The 13,911-nt window shown below is 41.6% G+C and overlaps 1 protein-coding gene across 1 annotated transcript; it reads left to right on the forward strand.

The window, feature by feature from the left end:
* The first annotated feature begins 11,034 nt into the window (after nt 1-11,034).
* On the forward strand, nt 11,035-13,857 carry LOC109467294 (prokineticin receptor 2-like). Its single transcript, XM_019765237.1, has 2 exons — nt 11,035-11,543; nt 12,939-13,857. Exons 1-2 carry the CDS (start codon nt 11,035-11,037, stop codon nt 13,822-13,824), a joined length of 1,395 nt encoding a protein of 464 aa, XP_019620796.1. The 3' UTR covers nt 13,825-13,857.
* The last annotated feature ends 54 nt before the right edge of the window (nt 13,858-13,911 follow it).

Below are 13,911 nucleotides of genomic sequence, written 5' to 3' on the forward strand. Positions count from 1 at the left end.
TCGTGGGATCGGGTGCCATGTGCAGCTGTCAAGTTGCCGTAAGGAACAGCTTGTTCACATACGTCGATCTAGTAGACTCGTAAAAAATCCACAGTTTCTCTGATGTCGATGCTCGGCGGCAGGAGGTTGACTCAAGGACAAGGTTTGTTTCTTCTGTTTGTTCTGATTTATTTTGCGTGGTCGCTTGTTATCGAACAGTTTGTACAGTCTTCATATGGGGTCATGAGAGTTGCCGTGTGTAACAGCTTGTACACGTAGATCTCGTAGACTCTTAAAACAACCCACAATTTCTTTGATGGTAGGGCGAGTCACCGACAAGGTTTGTTTGTTTTTTCTTATCTATTTTACGTGGTCGTTTGTTATCGCACAGTTTGTAAAGTCTTTATATAGGGTAATGTGGATTGCCGTGAGTAACAGCTTGTACACGTAGGTCTCGTCGACTCGTAAAAAAACCCCACAGTTTCTCTGATGTTGATGTTAGGCGGCAGGAGGTTGACTCAAGGACAAGGTTTGTTTCTGTTTATTCTGATTTATTTTGCGTGGTCGCTTGTTATCGAACAGTTTGCACAGTCTCTATATGAGGCCATGAGAGTTGCCGTGAGTAACAACTTGTACACGTAGATCTCATTGACTATTAAAACAACTCACAATTTCTTTGATGGAAGGGACTCACCGACAAGGTTTGGTTCTGTTTTTTTCTTATCTATTTTGCGTGGTCGCTTGTTATCACACAGTTTGTAAAGTCTTTATATAGGGTAATGAAGGTCGCCGTGAGTAACAGCTTGTATTCGTCGACTCGTAAAAAAAACCCACAGTTTCTCTGATGTTGATGTTAGGCGGCAGGAGGCTGACTCACATACAAAGTTTGTTTCTGTTTGTTCTTATTTAGTTTTTAAAGTCTCTATATGAGGTCATGAGGCGTTGGCGTAACAGCTTGTACACGTAGATCTCGTAGACTCGTAAAAAACACAGTTTCTCTGATGGTAGGGCGACTCACTGACAAGATTTGTTTTTCTTCTTATTTTTACTGGCCGTTTGTCAGCGCACAGTTTGTAAAGCCTTTTTTTAATATTCAGTCAAACCACACTCTAGCAGAGGTCAGCTTATTTGGGCATGCAGGTTTGACGCATTTTTATTGGGCTCCCTTTTTTTGTACTGGTATATTTTTTGTCAGCCAAACTGCGTGTCGGATACTGCCTGTCCAATTTTATATTGTATTGCAAATTTGATATTGTATGGCAGCCACCGAAGGATCTGCTTAGAGATTACCCAAACACCGCCTATCGATCAAAGTTCTAGTTGATGTCGTCGTCATTTATCCTCAACATAGGTGATGCATGATGCCTTTTCTTGCTTCGCTGCACCTCGCATGTGCAGAGGTGATGATAGAAGAACTTTATTGCACGACAATTGCACATGGTACAATGTATGGCAAACTACATAAAGAGAGTAGCAAACAATAAAATGTGTTGAACAAGACCTAATATCGAATAAACCTAACAAATCTACATCATAATTATTCAAATAATAAGGGATAGCAGAAGTCTTTGATAAATTGAAACAATCGAGTGGGCTATTCACAAGTTTCGGACTTTTTTCTAATAGCAAAGCATTCCTTTATATATCTACCTATTTACGTGTTGTAGGGACCATTACATGTAAAGATATATTCAAATCTGTCTCTAACATTGAGACTCTTGAAATCTATTGTACTTGATTCGAGAAATGTAAACGTTACGTATAACATCATATTTGGTACATTCCATAACAAAATGAAATTCATTTTCTATATGCTTTGGACAAAATGGACAGAGCCTTTGGTCAGGGGCTATATTGTAATTATTATATCTACCTGTTTCAATATTATGATGTAAGTCACCATGTGGTTGATACAAGAGTCCATATGGGGGTTCGCTAGTCATCCGGTGGATTTGTAGTGAATCACCAACTTCCAGGTAGTAGTATTTAGACCATCGTAAGCAGAAGCATGGCCCTAATCCTTTTTGAATGATGTGGTGGGTTCGTGATCGTGCGTGGGTTGTGGCTCTACCCAAACACGGGACCTCCATTTAACGTCCTATCCGAGGGGCATTCCTAACCGAAGCTAGGTACTCATTTCCACCTGAGTATAATGAGGAAATCCATGTAAAGTGCCTCTCCTAAAAGCCCATGAGTGACTGGTGACATGACGGGATTCGAACCCGGGACCTCTTGGTTCAGAGCCGAACGCTGTTGTTACACCACCTATTTGATGTAAGGTGCGATAAGTAGTTCGTTGCCTGAGCATTGGTTGTAGATATTCTGGTTCTAAGAGATTCAAAATGTGTCCCCTGTATACCGTGTTCCCTTATCAATTGGAATTTTACCATGATCCGAAGTACACTAGTCATCAATTAGATTTTACCATGGCCAATATTGACGGAAGGAGGCTATATATCATATATACATACAAAAATCAACGTGTAAAGTTTCTATGACTATTATATATTTAATTTGTTCCAATCATTGAATCTCAGAGTCTCTAAATCTAATCTATACCATCAACGATTGTATCTATTAAATGTCCTTTTATCATGATATGGGAATAATTCAATATCGTGCGTCAAAAGGTAGAATATGCATATACAATATTCTGTGCTTCTTTGGACTTCTATATGGGCTGTTGAGTTGATTCCCTGACTTAGATAACTTGAATTGTTAATCTTTCCTCACGTCAATCTTTTTAAATCGATTCACAGCGCTCTTTGTGAGACTAGATTTTCCATGCATACCAAATCTACCAGTACATTAACCGTTAGCAGATTAAAGTCCAGCAATCATTTTTCAAATTGCTCTGGAGCAATTACTTGGTCTAAAAGGCTACTGTTTCGCCCACTGCCTGGTTAAAACACCGTGGCGTCTACTTATTTTAATAACTGGATATGGAGTGTTGCATTAGGCTATGACGTAAAGAATAAATAGCTTATGTATGATCACCAACAAGTTCCAAATAAGTTAACACAAATGAGAACTGAAAGCCTTTATAAATGGGTAAAAACCATGAGACATTAAACCATTAATAAAATTTCGTACGTACAGCGTAAAAGACCTGGAGGTTAAGCACACAAAATATGTGCTAGGTAAGTGTTAAAGAAATTAGAGTGTTTTAGTTTAAGGAATTGTCACTCGTAGCCAAATACGGCCTCCAACAAGCATGGTTAGGAATAGGGATGTCGGGGCAATGTCGGCTGGTATTCGGCGAGGTTGGCTACTGTTCGGCTGTGCATGACGAGTGTTTCAGAATGTTTAAAACATTCGGGTGAGGACGGGAGGATCGGGCATGGTTGGCTGGTGGTTGGAAATTTCTCGCGACTGGTTGGTGGGTGTTCGGGAGTCAAATTTGATTCAATTCGTATATTCAGAAAGGTAGGCGTGGTCTAAATCTGGTCCCTGACTGCCCCCAAACTTTAGCCGACCTTCGTTGGTTTTGGTCGGGGAAAGGTTCTAAATGTGTGTCAAGGCTTTATACATTAAGAAGTCAAAAGGTGGGTCGTAGTCAAGCGCCATTCTACTAAATATGACGATGTCCCTTGTTATTAGTCCGGACGTAGGGCATTTCAAAGGTGAGGACATATATCAAACCACGTCATGGTATAACTGTAGCCGCATACCAAAAAACACGATAAGAATACTTCAAGAATATAATCCAACACTTATGTGACATCGATCCTATTTTCGCAATTGAAATCCGCCCACAAAATGTTGGAGTAAATATTGATGTTGAAATTATGGATAACCCATATACGTACATACACCGTCAAAAAATTGGTCATTGGTGATGATATCTATTTGCTTTACATATGCCAGAAGGTGGCCTACACCCACGGAACGGAACATGTGATGCCATACTCACGTTGCCTACAGGTATATATGTGTGTGCTCTTTACTGGTTGAGTTCTAGAAAGAGGTTTATCCAAGGCTTAGAGGTCCATCTGTGTTGGTATATTCTATTGCATAGCAGGAGGAAAGACAAGGAACGCTGTTGCTCGTTTAGAAAATCGGTAAGTCCCAGTTTCTACCAGTAGCTACAAATGATGTATCTTCGAAGTTATTTCTGTTGCTCGTAGTTATGACTATATAATGATAATGGTTGATAGCGACAACCCACGGCAGCCCTATTTTAGGTTGGATGTTGATTGTACGTATTGTGTTTGTTCAAATAGTCTTGATTTTTAATCAATCCTTTGTAAAAATCGGAGTGCAATTCATGGGTGCGTTAGCCAATCACTGCCTTTGTATACGTCCGATCTGTGTCGAAGTGAATTGAATGGATTGAAACTGGTTGTTACATCGGTCGACATGTGAGTAACCGTTTCCATGTACCTGTGCGCGTGCAGTACTCTCCAAGAGAGTACTCTCCAAGAGAGTACTCTCCAAGAGAGTACTCTCCAAGAGAGTACTCTCCAAGAGAGTACTGAGTTGCATCAGAATTTTGCCTGTTGCTGACGGTATCTTTTCCGAATTAATATTTGAAAACTACAGACGGGGTGTTAACCTTAGATACGCGAATACGACCTTATATGAGATGTTCTGTCGAAATGCTATGCACAATACATTACGGCTTTGTAAACGTCATTTTCTCAAAACATGTGCGCGTGCAGTTCTCTCCAATAGGTTTGGGCATATTATTGACGTTTTTTCATGTGTTTTGTTCAGGCTTTCTTTCTTGTACTGGTGTCAGTGGTGTCTTTTTACTTTCAAATGGTGACTGCCTGGCAAATTGCCTGGAAATAAGATACTGTTTTTCAGGAACCAAACGATCTGTTTGAAGATTATATCTACGGACGTGTGTTTAGCTATGCCTTATGATGTGTGTCAAGGGTCGCGCTTTTGACATAATTTCGTACGGTCCTTCGACTCTGTCGCTTCTGACACAAGAGCCCTTTAGGAAGTAGGGTAACTTATCGTAATGCGCCCAACCACTTACACGGATTTATTTTTGGCGACCTCTCAGGGAGGAGCCTAATGTTACAGTAGTGTGTGCAGTTTGCAAGAATTCTAGGAATGGTACAGGCATTTTGTCCACAGGAATGGAATGTCCACAGGCATGTCTCTGATCCACATCTATGCCCACATTCCTGGAAACCCTCGGGAAGACCTCTCTGCCCCTGATGGCCCTACTTTCTGTGACCCCGGGGCTCGATCATTATACACTCAGGGGAGGAGTGCACTGTATCTGTCTAGACTTAACAGGTAGCAAGTCTTCCTCAAAATCATGAAATGGCAGTGCCGTGCAAACAATAACCCTAACAGCAACCACCGTCGCCATGGCAATGTATGTTTTCATTGTTAGCCTTAGTTGCTTCCAGTGATACCCATTGTATATTTATCATAGTAATTACTTTTCAGAGTCCTCCCGCGACTCATACAACTTAATGGTTTTTGAACCATCTGTAGATGTACAAGTCTGACTTAATGGTTTCATAACTTCACAACATTTCTTTAATCCATCCTTTTTGCAATGAAAATGACATTGTCATTTGAAAATGTTGCTTTTAACTCCTCATCTTGAAAGGTATTCTCAATATCTCATTTTTGCTATAATGCAGACCTTAAGAGCCAAAAACTTCCCAAATGACCACATGCGCATGTATGACGTTATAAAACCCTCCAAAGACCTGAACATTTTTTTATATTCCAACATGTAATCACAAGGCATGGTGACAGCACACTCAAGTTTTTTCAACTTGTATTAATGCTTTGCTACCACCAACACAGAGGACAATGCAATACTCATTTTCACCTGAGCGAAGTGAGGAAAGTCGTGTAAAGTGCCTTTCCCAAGGGCACAAGATCGGTGGCATGTCAGGACTCGAACCCGGGACCTCTTGGTTGCGAGCCGAGCACTCTGTCGGTACGCCACTCGACCCCATCTGAACATTTTTGAGCGCTTAGATGTTTCTCTCACGTACGTGCACCTCTTGTCATTGCATTTCGAGCACACTTCAATCCAATAAAGTTACATAAAAAGCGACGGGTCAAAGGATTTCCGGCTACCATCATCGATATGTGGCTGGATGGTCCTTCTCTTGTCGGCAAGGTGCCCTTGAAGGGCCAATGAGAATAACAAGACATCCCAAGGGTTGTGATGTCAGATAATTTGATCAATGACGACATCGGGAACCATTTTTTATTGGCTACGTCCTTAAAACGAGCACGTTGGCAGAACGTACTGCACCTGTGTGAAACCCTGATTTTTCACGATTTTCGTTGGATTTTTGCTCAACTTTGCATCAGAATTTTGCCTGTTGCTGACGGTATCTTTTCCGAATTGATATGTGAAAACTACAAACGGGATGTTAACTTTATATAAGCGAATATGACCTTATATGAGACGTTCTGCCGAAGTGCTATGCATTATACATTACGGGTTTTGCAGATGTACAGTACGTTCTGGCAACGTGCTTTGTAAACGTCTTCTTCTCAAAACATGTTGAGGTTATGAGGAAGTTCAGTTAGTAACCTGGGTCACACAATCCTTAGCTAGAGTGAAGATGATTCGGTGAACTGTTACCTGAAAAGGGGATTGGAGAGTTGGAGAGTAACGAAATCCTTGCAGAGGTTGACAAAATCCTTGCAGACAAAATCCTTGCAGAACTGAAAAGTTTGACGTCTTTCTGTGTTACTCTTGTGATTGCTTAGGATCCGTCTATCCTAACCTATCGATATCTGCGAACTTGAAATCCTCATTTTTGACCTTGCCTTGTTGCTGCTGTTGAGTATCCTCATCCATAAAGGCTACGTTTTCATACACGTGAGAGCTTCACCTCAGATGACTTTTCACGGTCAAAGGCCAATCAACTGTTGCGTCTCTGGCCTTTCAGTAGCATTATCCCATAAAACTACATGAGATTCATGAACACTTTATCTTTATAAGGCAAAAAGTGGGGGCGAAGATCGACCTCAACTAATGTGCCTTTAGAAGATCATAGAAAGCCTGGAAAGATACATGCACTCCCCAAGACTTATCATAATTGGCATCAAATTAAATTCTTATGATGGTTTAATGTCAGTGCATTGTGGTAGAGGTAGCGTGCGTTCGCTGATGTTATTTCAAATTGACGTTTTGAATCTCAATTACAGAGGGTAGGGTCAAATGCCCAAGAAAAAAAGCTTAAGGTGTCTTTGAGGATCACGGAGGTCGATTGCTAAGGTTATATGCAAATTGCAAGTTCAACCGTTACTTTTTGAAATGCTGAAAAGCTGACCATGCTCACTTGTTGCTTTGACAAGTGACCTCAGTATACCCAAGTCCTGTTATGTTAGATAGGGTACTAGAATATACATTTCACTCCGTATAAAATCGATGTGTTGGCCTTTTGCAGGTCTTCTTACACAACCAGTGATACTGTTATCATATGTAACTGTTATCTTTTGTTCAAGAATCCATCAGTTTTAGGTTGGTTTCTAACCTCATTTTAGCTGGTATATATAGTATCCGAAACACTATGTCTTATAAACCGGCCACTGTGCTTGAAGTTCAACGAATTCGAGAGGTTGGAATTAGCAATTGAGTATGACTTTCAATGGACATCATTTCATGATACGTTCATGAAACATTGAGCTTACGATTTTGTAGTTTTCAGTATACTACCATGTATGACCTTCTATGATCTTGATACATGTATCTTTATGTACTCTCCAAGCAGGTTTGGGTTTGGGCTTATTTTTGGCGTGTTTTTTTTTTTTATCAGGCTTTCTTTTTTTTATTCCAACATGTAATCACCAGACGTAGTGACGGCACATTCAAGTTTTTTTATCAACTTATATTAATGCACAGGGCCAAATACATGACAGGACAATACTCATTTTCACCTGAGCGAAGTGAGGAAAGTCGTGTAAAGTGCCTTTCCCAAGGACACAAGATCGGTGGCATGTCAGGACTCGAACCTGGGACCTCTTGGTTCCGAGTCGCGCACTCTGCCGCTACGTCACACGACCCCACTTTCTTTTTTGTACTGGTTATCTTTTTACGCCAACCAACATAAGCCCAAAACTCTGATTAAAGAGTGATCTTTATGGTCGGTTAGCCTTAATTGACCTAATTCTTTTCTCTTGACTAGCTCCGTAAGATCCATTAGATCCAACTATGCCAGAAGGTACGAAAAAGACTTCAAAGCGCTGACCAGCATTCTGGCCTCAGGGTGTTTATGATCTGACGCAAATGGGCACAGCGGGAAGCTGACTTAATTTTTCTCTTCCTTAATATGTTTAGGTCTGTCTTGTGGCATCAAACGTACTTTCAGGACCCTCATCTTTGTTATTCGTCTTACATCAATGGTGCAAGAAAAAGAAACGTCAGTTCTCTTTTTAATGATTTTGTTTATATGATGTTTAATAACGTTTTGAGTTTCGTTAATAATTGCTGTTAATCAGATATTTGGTTGGATAACCTTTTGTACATTTGGTTTATATTGATTTCATTGCTAATGTGATGTTCAGTCCAGTTTATGATAGTCTTTTGTTAAATCCGTTATCTTATTTATGATATATTTTAATTGGACTCCAGGAAGAATAGTGAAAACTGTATTCACTAATGCAGATATAGATAAACCAAACCAAACCAAATCATCAAATCTACAGGAAGAAAAACTATTATGGCATCAAACACACTTTCAGGGATCATGATCTTTTGCTGCCATCTTTGAAGACCTTTGTTATTGGTCGTATATCAAAGATGCTTTTGCAAGAGAAAAAAAACGCAACTTTTAATGTCAGAATCTACAGAAAGAAAACTATTATGGCATCAAACACACTTTCAGGGATCATGATCTTTTGCTGCCATGTTTGAAGACTTTTGTTATTCGTCTTATATCAATGATGCTTTTGCAAGAAAAAAAGTCAATTCTCTTTTTAATGATCGAATCTACAGGAGGAAAAACTAAGGCATCAAACACACTTTCCGAGATCATGATCTTTTTCTGCCATGTTTTTTGAAGACCTTTGTTATTTGTCTTACATCAATGGTGTTTTTGCAAGAAAAAAGTCAATTCTCTTTTTCATGATCGAATCTACAGGAAAAAACTATTATGGCATCAAACGCACTTTAATTTCAGGGATCATGATCTTTTGATGCCATGTTTAAAGACTTTTGTTATTCGTCTTACATCAATGATACTTTTGCAAGAAAAAAAAACGCTAGTTCTGTTTTTAATGATGGCATCTACAGGAGGAAAAACTATTATGATGGCACCAAACGCGCATCCAGAAATCGTGATCTTTTTCTGCCATGTTTTTTGAAGACCTTTGTTATTTGTCTAACATCAATGATGCTTTTGCAAGAAAAAAGTCACTCCTGTTTTTAATGATCGCATCTACAGGAGGAAAAACTATTATGATGGCAACAAACGCGCATTCAGAAATCGTGATCTTTTCCTGCCATGTTTTTTGAAGACCTTTGTTATTTGTCTTACATAAAGCGTACTTTTGCAAGAAAAAACGTCATGTATGTTTTAATGATCGACTCTACAGGAAGAAAAACAACTTACGAGTGGGTCGTTGATCCCAATACGTCAACCCTGTTTTCGTCTCATTATTTTTAGATTTTTTCTGTGCAAAATTCGGTGGTTGGATTGGCCTTGAAAATCACTCACGGCATCATCAGCGTGCATACGTCAATGAATGAATGTATAATGAACGAGTTGAGGTGTGCAAGCGAAGGCCTTGAAATCACTTGTCACGACCCAAAAAGGAGTCGCTGTTTCGATGCAATCGCATCGCTGAGCATCGAAAATGTAAAAAAAGAAGTACTAGTGCTTTCTAAAGAAAAGCTTGGCGGGGACCATGAAAATAGCTGGTGGGTGATGTGAGTGCAACGACGATGTGAGACTCAAATAATTTGTGGCCTTGGTGAAATGTACATGAAATGAAGCAATGCTAACGAAGCTGGGTTAATAATTGTATCATGATCTCTTTTAAACGGAGGAGAGATATTCTGTAATAGTTTATTTGCAGTTACGTGGGCTTTATTTTCACTCCTGACATCTGCTTGATTTTCATTCTACATGTTATACAATAGTTGAACCTTTATTGTTGCCGCTGACATATACTCTGTACGTAGCTTGCCGCATACATACCGTATATTCTGTACGTAGGATGACTTTACTCATATAAGTATTTAGCTTTGTTAGAACTTTAGTTGTAGAAGACCATACAAAAGTCCATGTACTTTCTGTTGAGTCAATAAAGATCTTTATTCATGTGGTAATGTATACATGGCCATGCAATAACAAGCTGATTACCATGGTCTAAATATATGCCTTTTTTCCCCAATGACACTCTCTGTAGCGAAGCTCCTTTAATAGCGGCCAATTTTAGTTGGGCACCAGCACTCTGGATGCTTCCAAAAGACGTTATTATATCTACGCCTGCGTCCTCCAAGCGTTTTACAGAAACTTGACCTAGATCCAACTTTCTTGGGTAGGCAGGAAATCCAAAATGCTTTGAAGCTAAAGTATGATAAAGGTCGTAAGAAAGGCCAAAGTTACGTTGATTGAGGCTGACCTATTGCTCTTCCCCCACGCCTAGTGGTCTAAGAACATTAAGAGCAATTTCAAGGTTGAAATGTGTTGGTTTTGCCTGCAGATATATGTGTCTGGCCATGGTCCAATTGTTAGGGATGAGCAATGCTGCTGAGTACTCGAGCGTGCTAGCAAGTACTTTTAACCACGTAGATTGAATCACCGTGCTTGAATACGTAAAAAATGATTCCCCCAGCCCACGCGTAACCCAAATGCAAAAATTATTCATAATGCTAAAGAATATATATTGAGATACGTCACACTTCACAGTTCACACCATTTAACTTTCTGTCATTGATTCTTGGTGCGTGTTTTTTCACACAGGTCCGTCAGAGCTACGTAACGTATTCTCGCTTCTGGTTGGACGGCATAGGTTATACACGTCCTTTCATCCTTTGGACTGAAAGTCAGACCGCGTCACACTAGAGGACACGCGTTTGCAAAAGAAGGGCGGCTTGCGAAGAAGCAAGCTGCGATGGCCAACGAAACCATGCATCTTTTCGGCGACGACTTCAACATCTCATCGGAAGACCTCCTGTCCAAACAATTGCTGGACGATTTGTACGACGACATCCCTAGCTTCATCCCCGGCGACGAGGGCCTACCGGAGACGAACACCACCACCTGCGGGAGGGACTACTGCCAAGAGCCCGAGGAGCTTCTCGACGCCTCCCTGCACTTTCGGGTAGCGCTGGGCATCGTGTACATCATCATCCTCCTGGTCTGCGGAGTGGGCAATCTCGTGCTGCTCATGATCCTCAGCAAGTATCGCCAGGCAAGGACAAAGACCAACATGCTGATTGCCAACCTGGCGGCATCTGACTTCATCGTGGCCGTGCTGTGCATACCGTTTGATCTGGACTACTACGTGTTCAAAGAGAAGGCCTGGACGTTCGGCGCTACCTGGTGCAAACTGGTCAACTACATCCGGATGGTGTCCCTCTACGTGTCCACCAATGCCCTTCTGGTCATCGGGGCGGAGAGGTAAATATCTATTTATTTAATGAATTTAAATGTAAAATAATTGATAATTACTTTGTATGCAAATTTAAAAAAGTACTTGTAAATTCAAGAAAATTCAGACTAATTATGATACTGTTTGTCAGTCTGCCGGTTGAATATTCATTCATTCATTCATTCATTCATTCATTCATTCATTCATTCATCCATCCATTCATTCATTCATTCATTGGCTGTTCAGCCCTCATGGCCAGGGCAGCCGAACTAGCAGGTAGCGATTACAAAGGGCTTGCCTTTTTACAAGACAAAAGAAGCATAGAAACCTATGCTAGCATTAAATCTATCATGTACATGTTACCACTAGGTGTATCGTTTACATAAGAGGCAAGCATAGATTCATGCTACCATTAAATCGATTATACGCGTGTTATCACTGAATGTATCGTTTACAAAACATGTAAGTGTGTTAGCACTGAATATATTTGATAAGGAGGCCCATGCCATATTTGGTGGAAGCAGGTTCGATTCTGGCACAATCGTTGATGATTTGTTCTTACGCAGCTGATAGTGGTGCTGAACGTCGTGAATAATTATTTTGCTAGAAACATTTCAGTCCGCAAATTTACCAGAAAATTGCCAGACTGATATTGCGTTCTTCAATTCCTGAAAAGAAATCACTTTTGGCATCCCATAGACTTATCGCTGAAGAAGCAGTGGTATCTAGGTCGTCTCAGCTGGATTCCTGTTCACAAAAGCTGACCACCTGCGCTCTTACAAATTACTGTGATTGTCCAACATGTAGGTTTCAAAGCTGTTGTTGTCAACAATCTTCAAACAGATCCCTTTCGGTGGCAAGACAGTATGCATGAGCCTGAGGAGTTTGCATGGCCACCGAAGGTGGGGGGTTATGGACACTCCTCTGGCCAATGGATATCGCATTGCCACCATAGGATCTGCTTGGAGATTAGTTGTCAACCGTCTGTCTCAAGAGACAATGGTTACTCACCATGGTTCTGTCTGTATTCGCGTTTTGCTAAATCGTTTTGTTAATAGGTCTGCTGGGACGTAGAGTCCAATTTTTGAGTCTGTTACATGTAGAATTCCATGCGGCCATTTATAAACAACGAGAGACTTGCAGCGTATACATTTACTCCAGAAGAGTATAGAGATAAGGTTCAAACAAATGCACACGAGTTCAAAATTTTCTTTTTCGGGCTAACATTAAAAGATTGTAATTCTGATACAGTCCCAGGGGTATAGTTGCAAAACTTGCAATGAGATAGCAACAGTGTGTGAATACATATAAAATGGAGGCGATGCCAAGATGCTGTGGCTATGGAAAGATAAAGTAGGTCATGAAGATTTTATTGATTGCACGTGCTCATGGCGATGGTCTTTTTCCTTATCTCTTCCAAACAGATACTACTGCATCTTCTTCCCGCAACGGCGGCGCATCGGGAAGAAAGGCGCCGTCTTCATGTCACTCCTGGTGTGGGCTATCTCCGTGCTCATCGCCGTGCCGTCAGCGATGTACTCAGGTACCTTTCCCTACCACAACCGCAAGAAGGAAATGTGTGGACAGTTCTGGACCGTCGACTTGGAGAAGCATACCAAAGGCTACTTCGTCTCGGTCATCACTCTCCAGTTCATCCTGCCGGTCATAGCGCTGTCCTACTGCTACCTGGCCATCGTGTGGAAGGTCTACACCAGGGAGAGACCTGGAGTCATGACGGAGATGCAGCGGAACAACCTCAACAAGTCCAAGAAGAAGACCCTCAAGCTGGTCTTCATGCTGTTCATGTTTATCGCCTGCTGGTCGCCTTACTACATCTACACCTACATCCGAGACTTTCACGGCCACATCCTGGCCAACAGTCACCTCAACACCAACCTGTTCTACGCCGTGGAAGCTGCCGCCATGGGGAACAGTGTCATCAACACGTTCTTCAACATCATCCTCAACAAGAACCTGCTCAACTTCGTCCGCCCGCTGTTCCGCATGATCAGCGAGAAGTACCTCCGAGCGGTGCTCTCCACGAGCTCGTCGGACAACAACGTCAACTCCAGCCTGCGGGGAGACCACCCCATCCACCGGGCGAGGGGGGACAGGGTGGTGACCCGCCTGGCGAGTAGAGAGAGCCACCCGAGAAGATTGAACTCTACCCGGCAGCTGCCTGTGGGACGGGGGCGGCCGGGGCAGCAGCCTGACCTGATCGTGGGACTGGAACTGTTGAAGCAGAGCAGCTCAAGCTACGGTCATCACCGGAACGGGAAGAACTGCCTGTTCATGGAAACTTCGGTGTGAATCCTTTTCCGACCAATCCTCAAGCCCCACACATGTGAAACGTTCTTCTAGGAATCTTCAACCCCCCCCCCCCCAACCACACACACA

The sequence above is a fragment of the Branchiostoma belcheri genome, unplaced genomic scaffold, assembly GCF_001625305.1.
Source record: "Branchiostoma belcheri isolate BF01 breed outbred unplaced genomic scaffold, Haploidv18h27 scaffold18, whole genome shotgun sequence".
In the NCBI taxonomy this organism is placed as follows: domain Eukaryota; kingdom Metazoa; phylum Chordata; class Leptocardii; order Amphioxiformes; family Branchiostomatidae; genus Branchiostoma; species Branchiostoma belcheri.